This window comes from Apostichopus japonicus, chromosome 16 (genome assembly GCF_037975245.1).
Source record: "Apostichopus japonicus isolate 1M-3 chromosome 16, ASM3797524v1, whole genome shotgun sequence".
Taxonomy (NCBI): domain Eukaryota; kingdom Metazoa; phylum Echinodermata; class Holothuroidea; order Aspidochirotida; family Stichopodidae; genus Apostichopus; species Apostichopus japonicus.
The window spans coordinates 40,994,593-41,009,586 of NC_092576.1; the positions used below are offsets into that span (position 1 = coordinate 40,994,593).

General features: G+C 38.6%; 2 protein-coding genes and 1 long non-coding RNA gene across 4 annotated transcripts; 1 reads left to right on the plus strand and 2 right to left on the minus strand.

Moving 5' to 3' along the window:
- Positions 1–1,756: 1,756 nt before the first annotated feature.
- LOC139983678 (uncharacterized) lies at positions 1,757–6,799 on the minus strand. The gene is made up of 2 exons (XR_011798787.1): positions 4,745–6,799; positions 1,757–2,250 (listed from the first exon to the last, which is right to left on the minus strand). It is a non-coding gene; the product is annotated as an uncharacterized lncRNA (long non-coding RNA).
- Positions 6,800–6,934: 135 nt separating this feature from the next.
- On the plus strand, positions 6,935–10,577 carry LOC139983677 (uncharacterized). 2 transcript variants are annotated; one of them, XM_071997399.1, is made up of 5 exons: positions 6,936–7,142; positions 7,771–7,847; positions 8,783–8,956; positions 9,605–9,847; positions 10,124–10,577. In XM_071997399.1, the coding sequence occupies exons 1-5, from the start codon at positions 7,104–7,106 to the stop codon at positions 10,437–10,439; spliced, it is 849 nt and encodes a 282-aa protein (XP_071853500.1). In that variant the 5' UTR covers positions 6,936–7,103; the 3' UTR covers positions 10,440–10,577. The 2 variants fall into 2 exon arrangements, with proteins under 2 accessions (XP_071853499.1, XP_071853500.1); XM_071997398.1 differs by lacking the exon at positions 7,771–7,847 and having other exon boundaries at positions 6,935–7,142.
- A 702-nt stretch (positions 10,578–11,279) lies between these two features.
- LOC139983676 (uncharacterized) lies at positions 11,280–14,298 on the minus strand. The gene is made up of 3 exons (XM_071997397.1): positions 13,823–14,298; positions 12,951–13,085; positions 11,280–12,232 (listed from the first exon to the last, which is right to left on the minus strand). Exons 1-3 carry the CDS (start codon positions 14,086–14,088, stop codon positions 11,476–11,478), a joined length of 1,158 nt encoding a protein of 385 aa, XP_071853498.1. The 5' UTR covers positions 14,089–14,298; the 3' UTR covers positions 11,280–11,475.
- Positions 14,299–14,994: the final 696 nt, after the last annotated feature.

Consider the following 14,994-nt stretch of genomic DNA (forward strand, 5'->3'; position numbering starts at 1 on the left):
ACATTTCTACTTATGTCAACCATATACAAAAATGACATTGGATAAAGTACAATCCAGTCATTTTTATGATAGCATGACAAACATTTTGCGATAAAACAATATTACACCCAATAATTGTCACACCATGTTGGGCGTGGTAATTGTTTTTGTTTCAATTGGTTGAACATAGTGCAATTATAAAAAAAATTCTCTCTGTACAGGGCATGGTTATTCATAATTATGATATACATATTCATGTACTATAGAAACTACATGACGTTTTGATGATGTCACACAGTCACCGAGACAATGTAGCAATTTTAAAAGGTTTCACATAACTTGATACGTTTTCAGGCCAGGGGAGCAAGCACGTATACTTCTGGGGTTTATGCTCCCCCCCCCCAAAAAAAACGGATTAAGCCCCGCCACCAGTTGAAAATAGAATGCTAAAAACATTCCTAGTGTACAGAACATACATATTTAATATCTAGATGAGGCACAACCTAAAACAGTCGAAATTCGGTCAACCTGTTGCAAAATATAGCATCTAAGCACACTACATTTTACAATAATTACACCCCTCCCTTTAGAATTTACATTGTTCCCCCTGGATAAGAAATAGCTGGTTGCACCCCTGTTTCCTCCAAACCCATGCCCCTACCTCCACAGCTTGCTTAAACTAGGGTAAAAGGTATAAAGATCAATACTATATAAGGTACGCATTTAAGGTAGCTTATGTGTTAAAATGTCCAAAGATGTGTCCCGGAGATGTGACGAAACACATTACAGAAGATTAGGTAGCTATTATGATAGTGAGCATTCCTTACTAGTTATGCTAAAACATACGTGTGTCCATTACCAACAGTTACTCCACCTCCCGCCCCCCCCCTTTACCACACCCCTATTCTTCATTGCATTGGGACAAGTGCTTTTAAATTGCATACATTAATGGCTTCCTTTTTAAACACGACCAAAATCAAAAGTTTAAATCCATTTTAATTTCGCTAACGTGTAGTAAACAGTCACACGATTTATGGCGTGGGTACTGCTAATATTCTTACACATATTACCTACTCAAACGAGATTATGAGAAATCGAGAAGTCAAGTGAAATCCAAAACAATTTACTTTATACCTCATCAAACGGAATATGTTTTAGAGATGAAGGTTCAGCAATGTAGTTTTTATTTACATATACGGTTCTGTTTGTCTTTTCAAGGCTTCCAAACGTCCGATCACTTCAGTGTCACATCTCTTTCGATCTCTTCCGATCTCTTCCGATTGCGTCCGATCTCTTCATCGAGTTAGTTCGTTCACTTTGACTGGTTCGTACATACTGTATAGCAGGTGATGATGATACAGTAACTCGTTGGTCGTCGAGGAGACACATTTTGTGTTGCTCTCACCATTTACCGTCATTACTATCTACACTTGTATAGGGAAGAAGAACATTGTTAAGGTGGGACAGTGGCTACGATATTCCATCGAGTTCTTGACTCACTTAGAAGGATCCAAACAAGAACTGGAATGACGTAATTTATCTTTCTCTGTAACAAATGGCGGATTGGCCTTCCACTTTACCGGCCAGGTAAAATTAAGCACCACCAGACTGACATGATTAAGGCGCCGTTTGTCCAATGGTCACGACAAATGCAGCTATAGTTCCTTCCAAAGCCTCACGACGTCGATTCGATCGCTGAGCCAATAGCTATTTAACCCCCCCCCCCTTTTCCTATATCCTACCCTACCATACCCTTACGCCCTAGTGTTTGCAACTGTGTTGTTTTGATGTCACTTGTCATTTTAGCCTTTGATGAAGATCCTGCTAGGATCGAAACGTCGAGCCAACTTACTTTTACACACGTGTTGTTTTGAAGTTAGACAACCGTTTAGATGAATCAATGAAGGACTGGAGATATCAGGAGGGCATTTTGTTGTTGTTGGTTTAATTTAAGAATGATTGACTTGGTTGCTAGGTCTTTTATATTTATACACAGCCACTATGATGACGATGGCAATGATCAACAAAATTAAAACACCACCTCCGATCATGATGATACTCATGTATTTTTCATGTCCACCTTCTGGTGCAACGTCATTGAACGGTGCATCGAGCGGCGGCTTGCTGGTATGAATTACGGTCGTTTTTAGAGTCGTCAGGGTCGTAGTAACGGTGCCATTTGTGGTGCTTTCGGTAGTCACGTTAGTCACGTTGGACATTTTGTATTAGGTATGCGAACGTTCTACGATACCGTGGTTGGGATCTTCGAGCCTGCGTCGAAACAAAACATGCAACAATTTGTAATTATAATCATAAATAACATAAAGTTTAAATTCAAATGACCAAAGGAACTTGTTCTATTGATAACTTGTTTAATCATTGAAGTTGGTTAGTGTTGTGGTTATTCCTTGGCATTCTGTTGTATAACTTTATTGTGTGGTGGGTGGGTGGGCGGGGTGGTTGGTTCGACCGTCAATCCTGAAACGAGACACACATGTGGCTAACGTTAGCTTACTGTAAAGTTGTTATATCGACTTGAAAACAGTCGCCCAGGATAGAACCTGGGCACGAAAACCAAACTACCAAACGACTGATCCGCTCTCAACCCCAGTCCCCTTGCATCGGGACTATGACTGTGTGATCATCGTCGGGTAGGCATCACCATTCCCGTCGAAAGGGAACAAATACTACACATGATCTTAGCCAAAACGCCGAGAAGCATACATTGTATTAAACGCGGAAGAGTTATATTGTAGTTCAAGCGCGGTTTAAGCTGTTGAAACTTTGTAAATTACCTAGAAACGACATAAACTTTAACACCTATATTGAAGACGTGGATCCAGGTCTTTAAAAAGGAAAAGGATGGGCGTATAGCCCCGAAGTCGATGGGTGTGGGGTGCCTCCAAAAAAAAAAATGAAGTGAAATGGAATGAAATAATGGTGTATTGTGATACATATTTAGGCTATAATTTAGGTCTTAAATTAGTTGAACACGCAAATTTGTGCTAATAATTAGACTTTTAACTTGTGTGTGTATGTAAAGGGTTGAACAACCCTATACCCTATGGATCCTAGGCTGAAGGCGGGGTGCACGTTTTGACCCAAATTCGTAACAAGTATATTAGATTGTTTTTCGGTTCTTATATATAACCTGGAATCCCTTTCATGGAAAGCTTACACTTTGCTTTTGTAATTGATCAGAGTTACAGTACGTCACATGTTCGAATGAACTTATTTGTTGAGATGTGATAATTGCTTAATTAAGTAAGAATAAATCCGGTTACTGAGTTGATACATATTTTGGCGCAGTCTACTAACAATAGTTACTGTATAGAATGGATGAGACATCAAATGCACTGGTTTGAACTCAAAGGAATTAATTAAACATATCACTCTATATAGAGCTCCACCAAGTATAAAAATGGTCTAGAAGGAAGCAATTTAGGATATTTTGCAGTCTTTACATTAAGACAGTATACAAAAAATATTAACAATAAAAATTAACAGTCGGGCTCGTATAACTGCGCGCTAGCATAAGTTGCACATAACATTACTGGATGACGGTGATTTAAACACGTGTGGCTTTTAAAAAATACCTCATCGTCAGTGGCGGCGCCAAGGGGGAAGCTTGGGGGGGGGGCTTTAGCCCCCCACTGAAGTAGTCAGCCCCCCATTATCCCCCCAACTGAAATACGCAAAAAAAACCTCATTGAAACAATATAGCCTACCCAAATTTGGTCAGCCATAACGCAGTGCTACAATGGTCAATGGAAATTCTGATGAATTTTGTTCTCATATGGCAATGTCGTGTGCGTTTCACAAACAGCGTGTACACAGACTAAAACAGGAGTTGTGTCAGAGAGCGCGATATAATAATTGAGCAAAGGAATTGGATCTTTCACAGCAGGTAATATTTTAGTGATACGAAAACTGTGAATTGGTATCTTCAATTCTAATTTGACTAAAGTTACTCACACAAAATGCATATTTTTGGAGAAATTTTCAGGTGACAAAAGCCTCGCTAAATGCCACCATTTTGCATGCAGGCCTTTCCAGGATTGGGAAAAATTTCAAAAGGGGAGGGGGCACCCCCTCCCCTTATACCCCTCCCCCAGGACGGCGATCACTCAATCTTGTAAGCCACCCAACAAAAATTGGCTCAGCCACCCTTAGCCTCCCCAACTAAAAATTCCTGGCGCCGCCACTGGGAGTCATCGTCCGGCTTAAACGCATAGGAAGACGGTTGTTAGCTTACTTGACCGGCGTTGCTATGGTGAATTTAGACGAAATGTGCGTCATAAGCTGGTTCCGCTCCATAATATATATACCATCCCCGAATCATAACATCACATGTTACCGTATTCCTTCAAAAACCGCTAATTATCAATTTCACCATTTACGAATGAGCAATGGCCGCCATGTTGATTTGACGGATAACAAAACGAAATGCTAGATATTCGTCCTAGTTTTTTTCGTCCCATATTTGTTAAGTTTGAGATGGATTTCTGCTTCATTTACATGAGCAACTGAAGGTGTTTTATTTTATTCCACAGACCCTTTCTCTCATTGCAGATGTGTAAACAATTTTATGCAGAGGCTGTAAGGATTTGATTTGTGCATCAAAGTAGCTCAAACAGCTTCTTCAACAAGCCTTAAACGATCGACTTGTTCATGTATGGAATAAACAATTAGAATTTAACTGATAATGTAAGAATGTTGTATAACTAGCTGTGAATTTAACATAACCATATAGGCCTTAACTTACCTAAAGAAGGTGCTGAACGGACTCCGGAGAAAGTTGAGTAATATTCCTGTTTATGAACGGATTACTACCTTTGCTGTAATTAGATTTTGTCGGTTATGATTTCAATATCCGATTCTGCGTCATTCATGTTTAAGTATATACATGTCGCAAGACACAGTAGTTATGCTACGTGCACGGTAATGTTTGAAAATTGTCACCATGGCGATGTTACCGTGGCAATCTTACAATGAACCGCTGATCTCTGACATTATCATATAGTTACCAACCACCGCCCATAGCTAACCCTATTATCGTACCATTGACTACCAGGCAGTCCCAAACACTGTGTATTTATGCATTATCAAATGTCACTCGTATCCACGTTTATTTCGCGGTCATATTTCTTGGATTCAACCATTATAGGTGATATGGTATTACATGTGGGAAAGCGGGGCCGCGGAAAGGGGGGACTGATCAATTTTGACAGTTATAATACAAAACTATAGCAGAAATTTTTCTCTTTCAAAGCAATATATTTATGTCCAATACCATCAAGTATAGGTTTGAAGAAGAACTTGGTTTTTTTTTTAAATTTACTTTGTTGCTGTAAAATATGTTTGTTTCGAATCTATTCCCTCGCTTCAACAGAATAGTAAAACATCCCCACAGCGAAAACCCGCCATACTACAGTCATGATCTTATTTTGCTATATAACCGTCACGTTGCTTGGCTCCACCATTATCATATAGGTGTAAACAATGATGTAAATGTGAGAATCGAGCAGGAGGAAGAGGAAGGGTATCCTATAGCCGTATCTATGGTGACTAAAAGACAGGCGCGTAGCCAAGGGGGGGGGGGGAGAAGGGGGAGCCGCCCCACCATTTTTTTTAATGTTTTTATGATATCGCTAGTAATTTCAAAAGAGAAAATGCTAAGATGCAACTTACAAGGCCTGGGATATGCCATTTCCAGCGATCTGGGAGGCATTTTCAGCCAAAATTTTCTTGTACGCTTCGCGCCAAGTATGGTGGCGCTACGCTTATGATAGTTTGCAAAGCCGTATCTACGGCTCTGATAGTTTGCCTACATTTTCGCCCCTCCCTTGGCAAATTCCTGGCTACGCGCCTGCTAAAAGAATAAATAAAGAATAAGAGTGGAGGGAGCAAAGTAAAAAAAAAAGAACCCTTCTACTGAGATGTCAACATCGCCAAGTATAGTTTCATTTCCTAGCAACACATTCTCAGTTCAGTATGTTTTAGTCATGCTGTTTAGAAATTTCTGTTTTTGTTTTATTCATAAGTTAATGAGGGTCGTTATGACATAATCATGCACGATAATGTACTTTCTTTGCTAAAAGTTTGGACCAATTCACAAAGATCGAGCGAATGAAAAATTCAATCCAAAACAAAGGTTCTTTGCTATTGTTTTGCTTGAAATGGAAACAATAAATCGGACGCATCCTTTGTTTCGGTTTAATTTTTTATTCACTCGATCGTTGCGAATGGGCCAACATTTTGTTGGGACAGGTGGGCCTACATAGTACTGTTTGTATGTGATTACAGTAGAAACAAATATGATTGTAGAGTGATGGCTTCGTTAGCTCGTGTTTATAATGGAATGCATATTGGGGATTTTAAGAAATAGAGAGATACACAAAATTGGATTTCCTGCAGCTTACAAAGTATGCCTGAAATACTAAGTGTTAACTTAAAATTTCGGCCACATTTTTATGATTTGGCGGTCAAGAGCAAAAAAAAAAGAAAAAAAGATAAAAAAACCCTAAAAAATTCTGCTGTGAAAATCGGTTAAATGGTAACCAAGGTAACCAAGCACGTGAGTACGTGCATTCGTAGTAGCCTATATGAACTTGTAGGGCAATTCCTAGCAAGCTGATAGAACATTCAATTCGATCATTGATGTATACGATGTGCGCTAATGTTATAACATGAAAACAGGATACGCCCAGCTTGTGGTCATTCATCTTCCTATTGGACAGTCACATAAAACAAAGTTAATTCTGGTCAACTATCAAACCAATCACGTTGTCAGTTCACTCCCTTGGCCATATCATTGCCGTTCATGAGATCATGCGCAGAGATAGGAAAGACACCTGGTGAGTTACAGGACAAAACATTCATGACGTTTAAAGTAAATACCCCCACTGTGACACGCGTCTTCGTAAGACAATAGGCAGCTTTAGATTTCACGACGCGGAGCTCTCTACAACGAAATGACGACACGTATGTGTTATGCGCATGCGTCTACGTCGACTTCCCGTTGTCCCTGAAATTTTACACCGGGTGTCCAGGGTATTTCCCGTTGTCGTGAAAACGGCAACTTCGATAACATGTGACGTCACAATTTTGTTGTTATTGTCAAGATGGACGAACAATTTGGGCGAGTCGAGCTTACAAATTCAGTAAGTTCTTGGTATTTCTATTCGAAATTTGACGTTTAAGTATAAAATGGCTCGGAATTTACGTACTGCCAGTGTGTATACTAATTATACTCCTCAATTCTGACTGTTGTTGGGTGGTTACACTACAGACTTTCACATCGACAAGTTGAAGTAGCGGCAGCCTAACAATTTAACATCTGGCCTAAACTAGGACCTAGGCATAGCTGGCTGAGTGTAGTGGGTCAGCCCTCACACTACCGTTTACAAGCAATCCTCTACTAGGTCAGCTATAAAATCATCCCGCAAAATATGGGGCAAAGGCTATACTACCTCAAACACCAACTTATTTTTGCCAATAATGCATATTTGGGTTGTTAAACACCATTATGGAATCAGCCTGGCTTAAAACACAACTTACGATTGATGCCAGTTCTTTCGTATTATATGATTAGCTTCTCTTAAAATAGAAGAATTCTGCTGCAGAAAAGACTGTGCATAATTTAGAGTGTTTGATTGCCCGAAATTAGTGAAACATCATAATCTTTTATATACATTGCGGACAAATCCACTGTGACATACTGTATATCAGAGGATATTTTGCTTTGAGTTACTATATATTTGATTGATTTTTTCCATCATATTTCAACAGCCTGCTGTCAACTCAGATAGTAATGAAGCTTCAGCGGGTTCAAGTTCCTCAATAAAGAAACCTAGTAGTAGCAGCAGGTATAAGTGGAGTGTTAGCTCAGTGGTTAATGCCGGTGCCTTTCAATCATAAGGTCCCCGGTTCAAGTCACTCCAAGATTAGTGTATGTCGTCCAGTTACAGAGTTGTTGACAATTAACAATTCATAATCATGGACTTTAAATATGAATGTAAGACACTGACTTCGGTCAGCTTGCGGCTTTGATAAGCCAATGAGGCTTTTTCGTGAGTGCCTGCTTGCAGGTGGATCTAATATACATACATAATTACCAATTATGATAGATTTCCAATTAAAAAAAGTATTTGTGTTTACGCTCCAGGGTTGTAATGGTTATGAAAAACAAGTGTGTGGATTTTTTTTATTAATTGTTGAAAGGCTGTACTGGCCACTCAACCGCACATGACTGGTCCCAAAATTCAATTTTATAGCACCTAATCAATGTTGACTGCTACATGCAGTACTGTTTTGTATGGATTGTCTAATAGTCTTGTATGGATTTTTTATGCTTTTTTGTAAACAAGCAGACTGTGTTTATTTCTTACATTTTTCCAATGTTTTCTACCATTGGAAATACAACCCCATTTACCATCATAAATATGACATATTCCTGTTTGAGAAACAAAATCAGAGTACCATATTTTAAAAATAAATAAGTTTAGAGCTCAAATGTTGTGTGTGTGCTATGCACTGATAGAGGTATGCTAGAAATGATTTCCAGCAAAATCTACAGTAAGATGGTTCATCTATGATTGTCAGAAAATTGGACCAGCTTTGAGGATTTTGTAATGAAAAACAAGGAAAGAACCATTCTAATTTTTGACAAAGATAAAGAATACTTATAGGTTTGATGCATATCAGACATTTTGTTTTCGAGAAATCAAGTTAAAATTGATCTCTATTGGGCTGTAATATAATATTAAATAAATCTCAAAATACACTTCTAAATCTATTTCAGGACTTTCATGAAATGGACAGAGGCAAAAGATATAATTCTTTGCAAGGAAGTTGCCTTGCAAAACCCATTTCAGTTCCGAAGGGGCAGTCTAGAAAGAGGCAAGGTGTGGTCTGGAGTGGCCACCGAATTGAGAAAACAGTCCTTTAAGGTGGACCAAAGGGCTGTCAGAGACAGGTATGTTAAGGAGGCTAGAAGCTAAATTCATGCTCTACAATACCGTAGAGGAAAAAGAAAAATCCTCCCAGCATACTAAATAATTACATTTTCCCAAAAAATTGGGATTTGAATTGGTGGTGCTGGTGGTTCCTATGTAATTTATGTTTCACTTTTTACCTTCCATTGCATTCTTTCCTATATACTGTACTGTCATGTAGCTCACAACCCTCATATAGCCCTCAGAGCCCTCATAAGTTTGTGTTTGTACCAAGACGAACATATTTGCCTTCCATTTTCACGACAATTTCTTAACTTAAGACTATAATTTGGTTTAACCCCAGTAATTTCAGTGGTTCCGTTTCATGTACAGACAAGTGCGAGACGAGACGTAGGTGATGTTTAGCACGTATCGCAAGGGTAGACCCGTCTGGATTCTTTGATTGCATCATTGGTTTTTTTTTTCCATAGGTCATGAATATTCATTGTTAAAAGTGTACAAGATATATAGGGGGCGTGGCCAGAAAGAGATTGTTATCTTTTGAGCCAATCAGAGGGTTTGTTTACCTTTTGACCAGGGACTTTTTTTATGGGATGGGTTCCTCTGGGCGATTCACTTATTCTTTCGATTCAATACATTCCTAATTTGGTTTTTCATTCTAATCATAGGTACAACAGCCTCAAGAATAAGGTGCAGAAGAACAACTCTCAAGATAAGAGGGCTTCAGGCATTAGCCCTGAGGAAACGGAAAGCCAAAGGGAGTTGAGGGTGCTTCTGGAAGACTTGGCCAACCAAGAAGATGATGCAGAGCTTCTCCCCAAGACCAATGCTAGTGAAGAGGAGCAGAGGCGCCTCGATGGACAAGAGGTCCAGAAGAGGGCCTGTGAATCGTTTGTGGAGACAAGGAAGAGGTGAGAGACTCATATTACCTCAAATGGGGTTGGTTGGTTGGTATACCGGTATTCAGAAAAAAAAGTTTTCAATATTTGACCTCAGCTGAATTTGCAAAGTATTACAGGGGTTGAACCCTGCATCTTTTGTTTACAAGCAGTGTCACATACATACAGATAAACACATGTGCACACACACAAGCATGATTGCATGGATTCATTCTGTCTCAAAAATTGGTTGCCAGGTCTGTCATATTGAAGAAATTCATGATGTACCTTTATCTTGTTTTGTCATAGGCATTTTGCAGATAAAGAAAATATGCCAAGAAAAAGAAACAGTGGGAGTGATGCTCTTCAGTTTTTGCATCAAAAGATGGAGTTGGAAAGAGAGATGAGGAAGGAAGAGCTCGCCATGAGAAGAGCAGAGGTGAAGAGGGACGAAGCTGAAAGAGATCGACGATTTGAACTCTTTCAACAACAGCAACAGCAGACACAGCAACAATTTATGCAGCAACAACAACAAATGCAGCAACACCTCGCACAACAACAGCAGCAGATGCAAAACATGCTAATGATGTTCATGCAATCGATGAAGGGTAATAATAAACAATAAGTTCCCACCTCCTACCAATGTCCCCAAAACAAGTTTGTACAAAATTGCTCATAAATGGTTTAACTCAGATGACCTCTCCCAAAACAATAGGGATCATATACTCATTATTCCAAGTATGAACTTTGCATGGTTGACTTATTGTGTTTTCAACAGAAAATACCTAAATTTCACAAAATGTCAATTTTTGAAGCAAATTGAGCTCATGTCATATATCTGTAATTAAAGCACCATAAACATGCATGTAAATTAAAAATAAAATGAAAGACAATCAAGAAATATACAAAATGCAGCATTTTCCCATTTTTCTGAGATTTATTAATGTTTGATTATTCAAAAATACATTTTAAAGTGATTGTCTGTGTTTCAGTGCTATGATACACTTCTCTCAATCAAAATGGATATCCTACTATATGTTTGACTGTTATTTGTGAATGGGGTAGGGAAATGTTTTCGAGCAAAACGGTCATGTGATCCAATGTCACCAAAGATCAATTAGTGGTTAAAAACTAGTATTTTGAATCATTATATTCACCAAAGGTTGGAAACGGGTCATATTTTGAGACAAGTTGTGAATTGGGTAGGGAAATGTTTTCAAACAAAACATGTCATGGTCATTTGATCCAAGCCCAAATGCATCATTTAAATTTAAATTCCTCTAAGCAAGAAACCAATATTCCTCAAAGTTGGGCTCTAGTTTTAAGAGGGTACCAGAGGACATAAAGACAGTCCAATATGGAGTCACCAAAGACCATACCAACTGTCCAATGTAATCTCAAGATTATTTCAGAATCACTTGGTTTATGGCCCTTATGAATTTCTTTATAATTTGTTATTATATTAAACACATAAATATATATATATATATATATATTGTACATTATATTTAACTGGAAAAATTATATTTGAGTGAAACTAAATTTGATATACTCTGTATTTTTACAAACAAATAAGACTGGGTAACCCTGCATTTCAAATGTAAGAGACATATTAGACCATAATTAACAATTATATTTTGCTGGTCTAAGCAAACCCCAAATTACCTTTGAAAATATTGCTCTAATGTGGGTGGCTCCAATTCAAAAAATTTTGATGTTGAGTTACCATATAAGCAAGTATGGGCATTGGTAAGTATGCCTGAAACTATGTACATTTTACCACAGGCTGAAAGTCCCATTTTTTGATTCTTTTTGAAATCTGTTGATTTGAAGAAATTAATCATGTCCCCAAATACCCACTCGACTGAAACTCTCACACTACTCATTGAATGGTTGTACAGCTTTTGGTCATTTGTTAGGTTACCTTTGAAGGGGCCTTGTAAGTGGGCCCTCAATGGATATGCAGGGTCACCATAAATACATAAAGTATTCCCCAGTGTATCATATGACCTATGTTCCAATTCAGTCAAGAGGCCAGACTCTCGCAAGAGGAAACAATCATGTCGCCTTCCCTCTATAGGCCCAAAAAGATTGGCAACTAGACCATTGGCAGCTGTAACAGATTGGTACTTCAATGCATGTACCCTCTTGTGACCATTGTAACATAACCTCTGGTACTCTTTCGGTCTGCAAATTGGACGGACTGTACCATCTACAAACCCCCAACAGTTTTTCAGTGCGGCTCCTTTGGCATGAATGGCTGATGCATATATCATAAGATGTTCTGAGGAGAGCCAGAACCTGTTCAAAGTTTCCACAAGATATGAATGTTCGCTGTACACAAAGTTAATCATGTGTGTGGAAATTGTGCAGAGCTGTGGTACATCTCTGGCAAAAGTCTTCACCATATCCCCATACCTGCCAGAGAAGAGATAAAATACTAAAGAAATTGCGGGTCACTACAAATGAGAAAGGTGGAATCTTAGGACACCAATACAGCAAAGAAAAAAACACACATGTCCCTTGTGATTCCATACAATTTTTTTTCACAACTCACAATTTCTTCATATGACAGACCTGGCAACTAATTTATAGCTCACACCAGCATTCTAGTATGAGCTTTTGTAGTGATGTGTCATCTGTCACTATCCATATCAAAAGTGGTCACAAGCAAACCCTACAATCCCATCAACAATTGCAGAAAAGTTTTTTTGATAAAAAAGGTCAAGTGGGCCTAAAAAAAATTGTGGGTCCTAAACATTTTTTGTGGCCCATAAAAAATTGGTGCCCTAAAAATGTTTGGGCCCTAATATATTTTTGTCCTTAATTTTTGGGGTGCCCTAAAAGGTATGAGCTACTGCACCATTGGTGCTCTAGTTTTTTAATGCCTAATGGTGGTCCTACATTTAAATTTATATATTAAAGGAAAACCATGCATACATCAATGGGTAAAGTACAACAGTGATGACGAAACTTCAGCATAGGCCTACACATAAGTTGAATGTTTGTATAGTGTTGACGGTTTAAGATGCCGTCCCATGGCATCCTATTCCTGTCTCATATGCTTGGCAAAAAACAAGACGGCAGCAAGTTCTATTTTAAAGTCTTTGGTAAGGCATAAGTTGAAAATATTTACCTACATGGATATGCAAATCGTGATAGCAAAATGCATATGGCCTCCAATCCTTGGACACGGTATCCATTTGTACATTTGATTCTCTCCGGGATTTGAAGTGCATCTTTCAATCTATAGAGATCATCTTTCTTGAACCTAAAAAGCGAAGATGAATAAAGTTAAGCAATATTTCAATATCAACCCTTTTTTTCCTGACGTAAGGGGTGTATTATTTAAAAACATGGCAGGCTTTGCACTTAATTAGAATCATGGAAATAAAATGATTTAGTGTTTTTCGCAGAAGTGGTTACCACATCAGATAAAAGTTCGAATTGAGATTTTTATTACAAGAAAAACCCCTGAAGGTTGCACAGGTGGGACCTGTCAGAATCTCAATTTTGATATTACAATTTATGCTTTCTGTTCCAGTAACCAATAGGAAAACATTGCACGCATCCATACCCACAGTGTAAAGCACACTGCGTCATTACAAAATGGTTCCTAACCCTGCAGTGCGCAGTGATTCCGGCGGCACAAGGCTTAAAACAACTGTCGTATTGCTGGCCTGGTGTAGGACTGACTGCTGAGAAGCCCCCAGCAACTGCAGTCACAGTCAGTGAATCTGATGTCACGTTCGAAGTCTAATGTATGCCCATTAGCCTATATTTTTATTTGTATGCCTAGGGTACATCTGTGTGTCGATTAGGAGGTAATCCAGCCTGTCTTTAAACAAGACTGGGTTTATTAATATTACGGTATGTTTTATAAACCTCCATAACAGTATATATGGAGTTAGTCTATGCCTATGTGCAACTTAATCATCGGAAATTAGGTCTATTCCTAAGTCTATATAATACTAAACGTTAATGCATAGCCTAAGTTGCGTCACTAACCTGAAGTATGCGTTGCATTCATCATCGTTATAATCTTCCAAATCGAAGGGGTCGTAATCATAATATTGGAATTCAGGGTTTGACGGTTTGTTGTTATCGTATAGCAACATGAATTCGTCGTCGTCTAATAAATCTGTTAAATACCCAAGAGTAATTGCTTCACGAACTCTATGAAGGTTTGCCATCGTTTCAAATCTTGCACTACGGTCGTCTGCTGTAAAGTATAAGTGTATGTCGTCTGCTGTAAACTTTTGTGCATACACCATAGCAACGGTTGCTATTCGTCTCTGTGATATGATTGGTCACATGATTCTTCTTGGTTACGTGATTCTTATTGGTCACATGACTGCCATTTCCCCCGTCGTACAGATCTAAAGCACAAAATCAACAGGACGGGGAGTCAGTACGAAGACGTACACTGTCGGTTAACTTCCCCGTTGCACTACTCCGCGTCGTGCAATCTAAAGCTCCTTAATGACCGACCGGACACGCGCCTCGTATAATAACAAAAGAGATTTCATTAAGTTAAAAAAGTTAGTAGTATAGTACGCGATCAAGTTCAACAGGTGCGCGTCTGTTCTGAGAGGCTGAGAGGCAGTATAACTTGATTTGACTAGCGCAAAGAAAAATACCGTTTTTTGGTGTTGCAATTCCAAAAGAAAACCCCCAGCACCTGGCGTAACTGGACTTGACTTTAACATAACGTTTACGATTCAGTTTCAGAAAAGCAACTAGATCATGGTTAATTCTCGATTCATCTAACGGCATGGAAATCTATTTTCTTTTACCATCGTAGGATAATGGAAGTTTATGGATAATGGAAGTTTTATGTACTCTGAGAACTCAGATATGGTGCATAATATGTCTATTTTAAGATCTATCTTTAGAAAAGGAACATAACTTTAGAGCCGAAAGGTTTGTATAAAGAGAATCAGGAGAAACCCCCCTCAATTACAGTGGCCTTTAGTTAAGGTCAGATGAGAGATCCGCAATTGCTAGGTAAATCTCTCGTGACATAAACTTGGAAAATTTCGAAAAGGAACGATAGCTGGAAAGTTAGATTGGAAATAGGCTAACTTTGTTTTCAATTGGATTTTTCTTACTTACAAGGACGTGAAAGAAATTTTTGTGATGGAGAGATGAGGTTGGGTGAGTAAGGCGTGAGAATATTT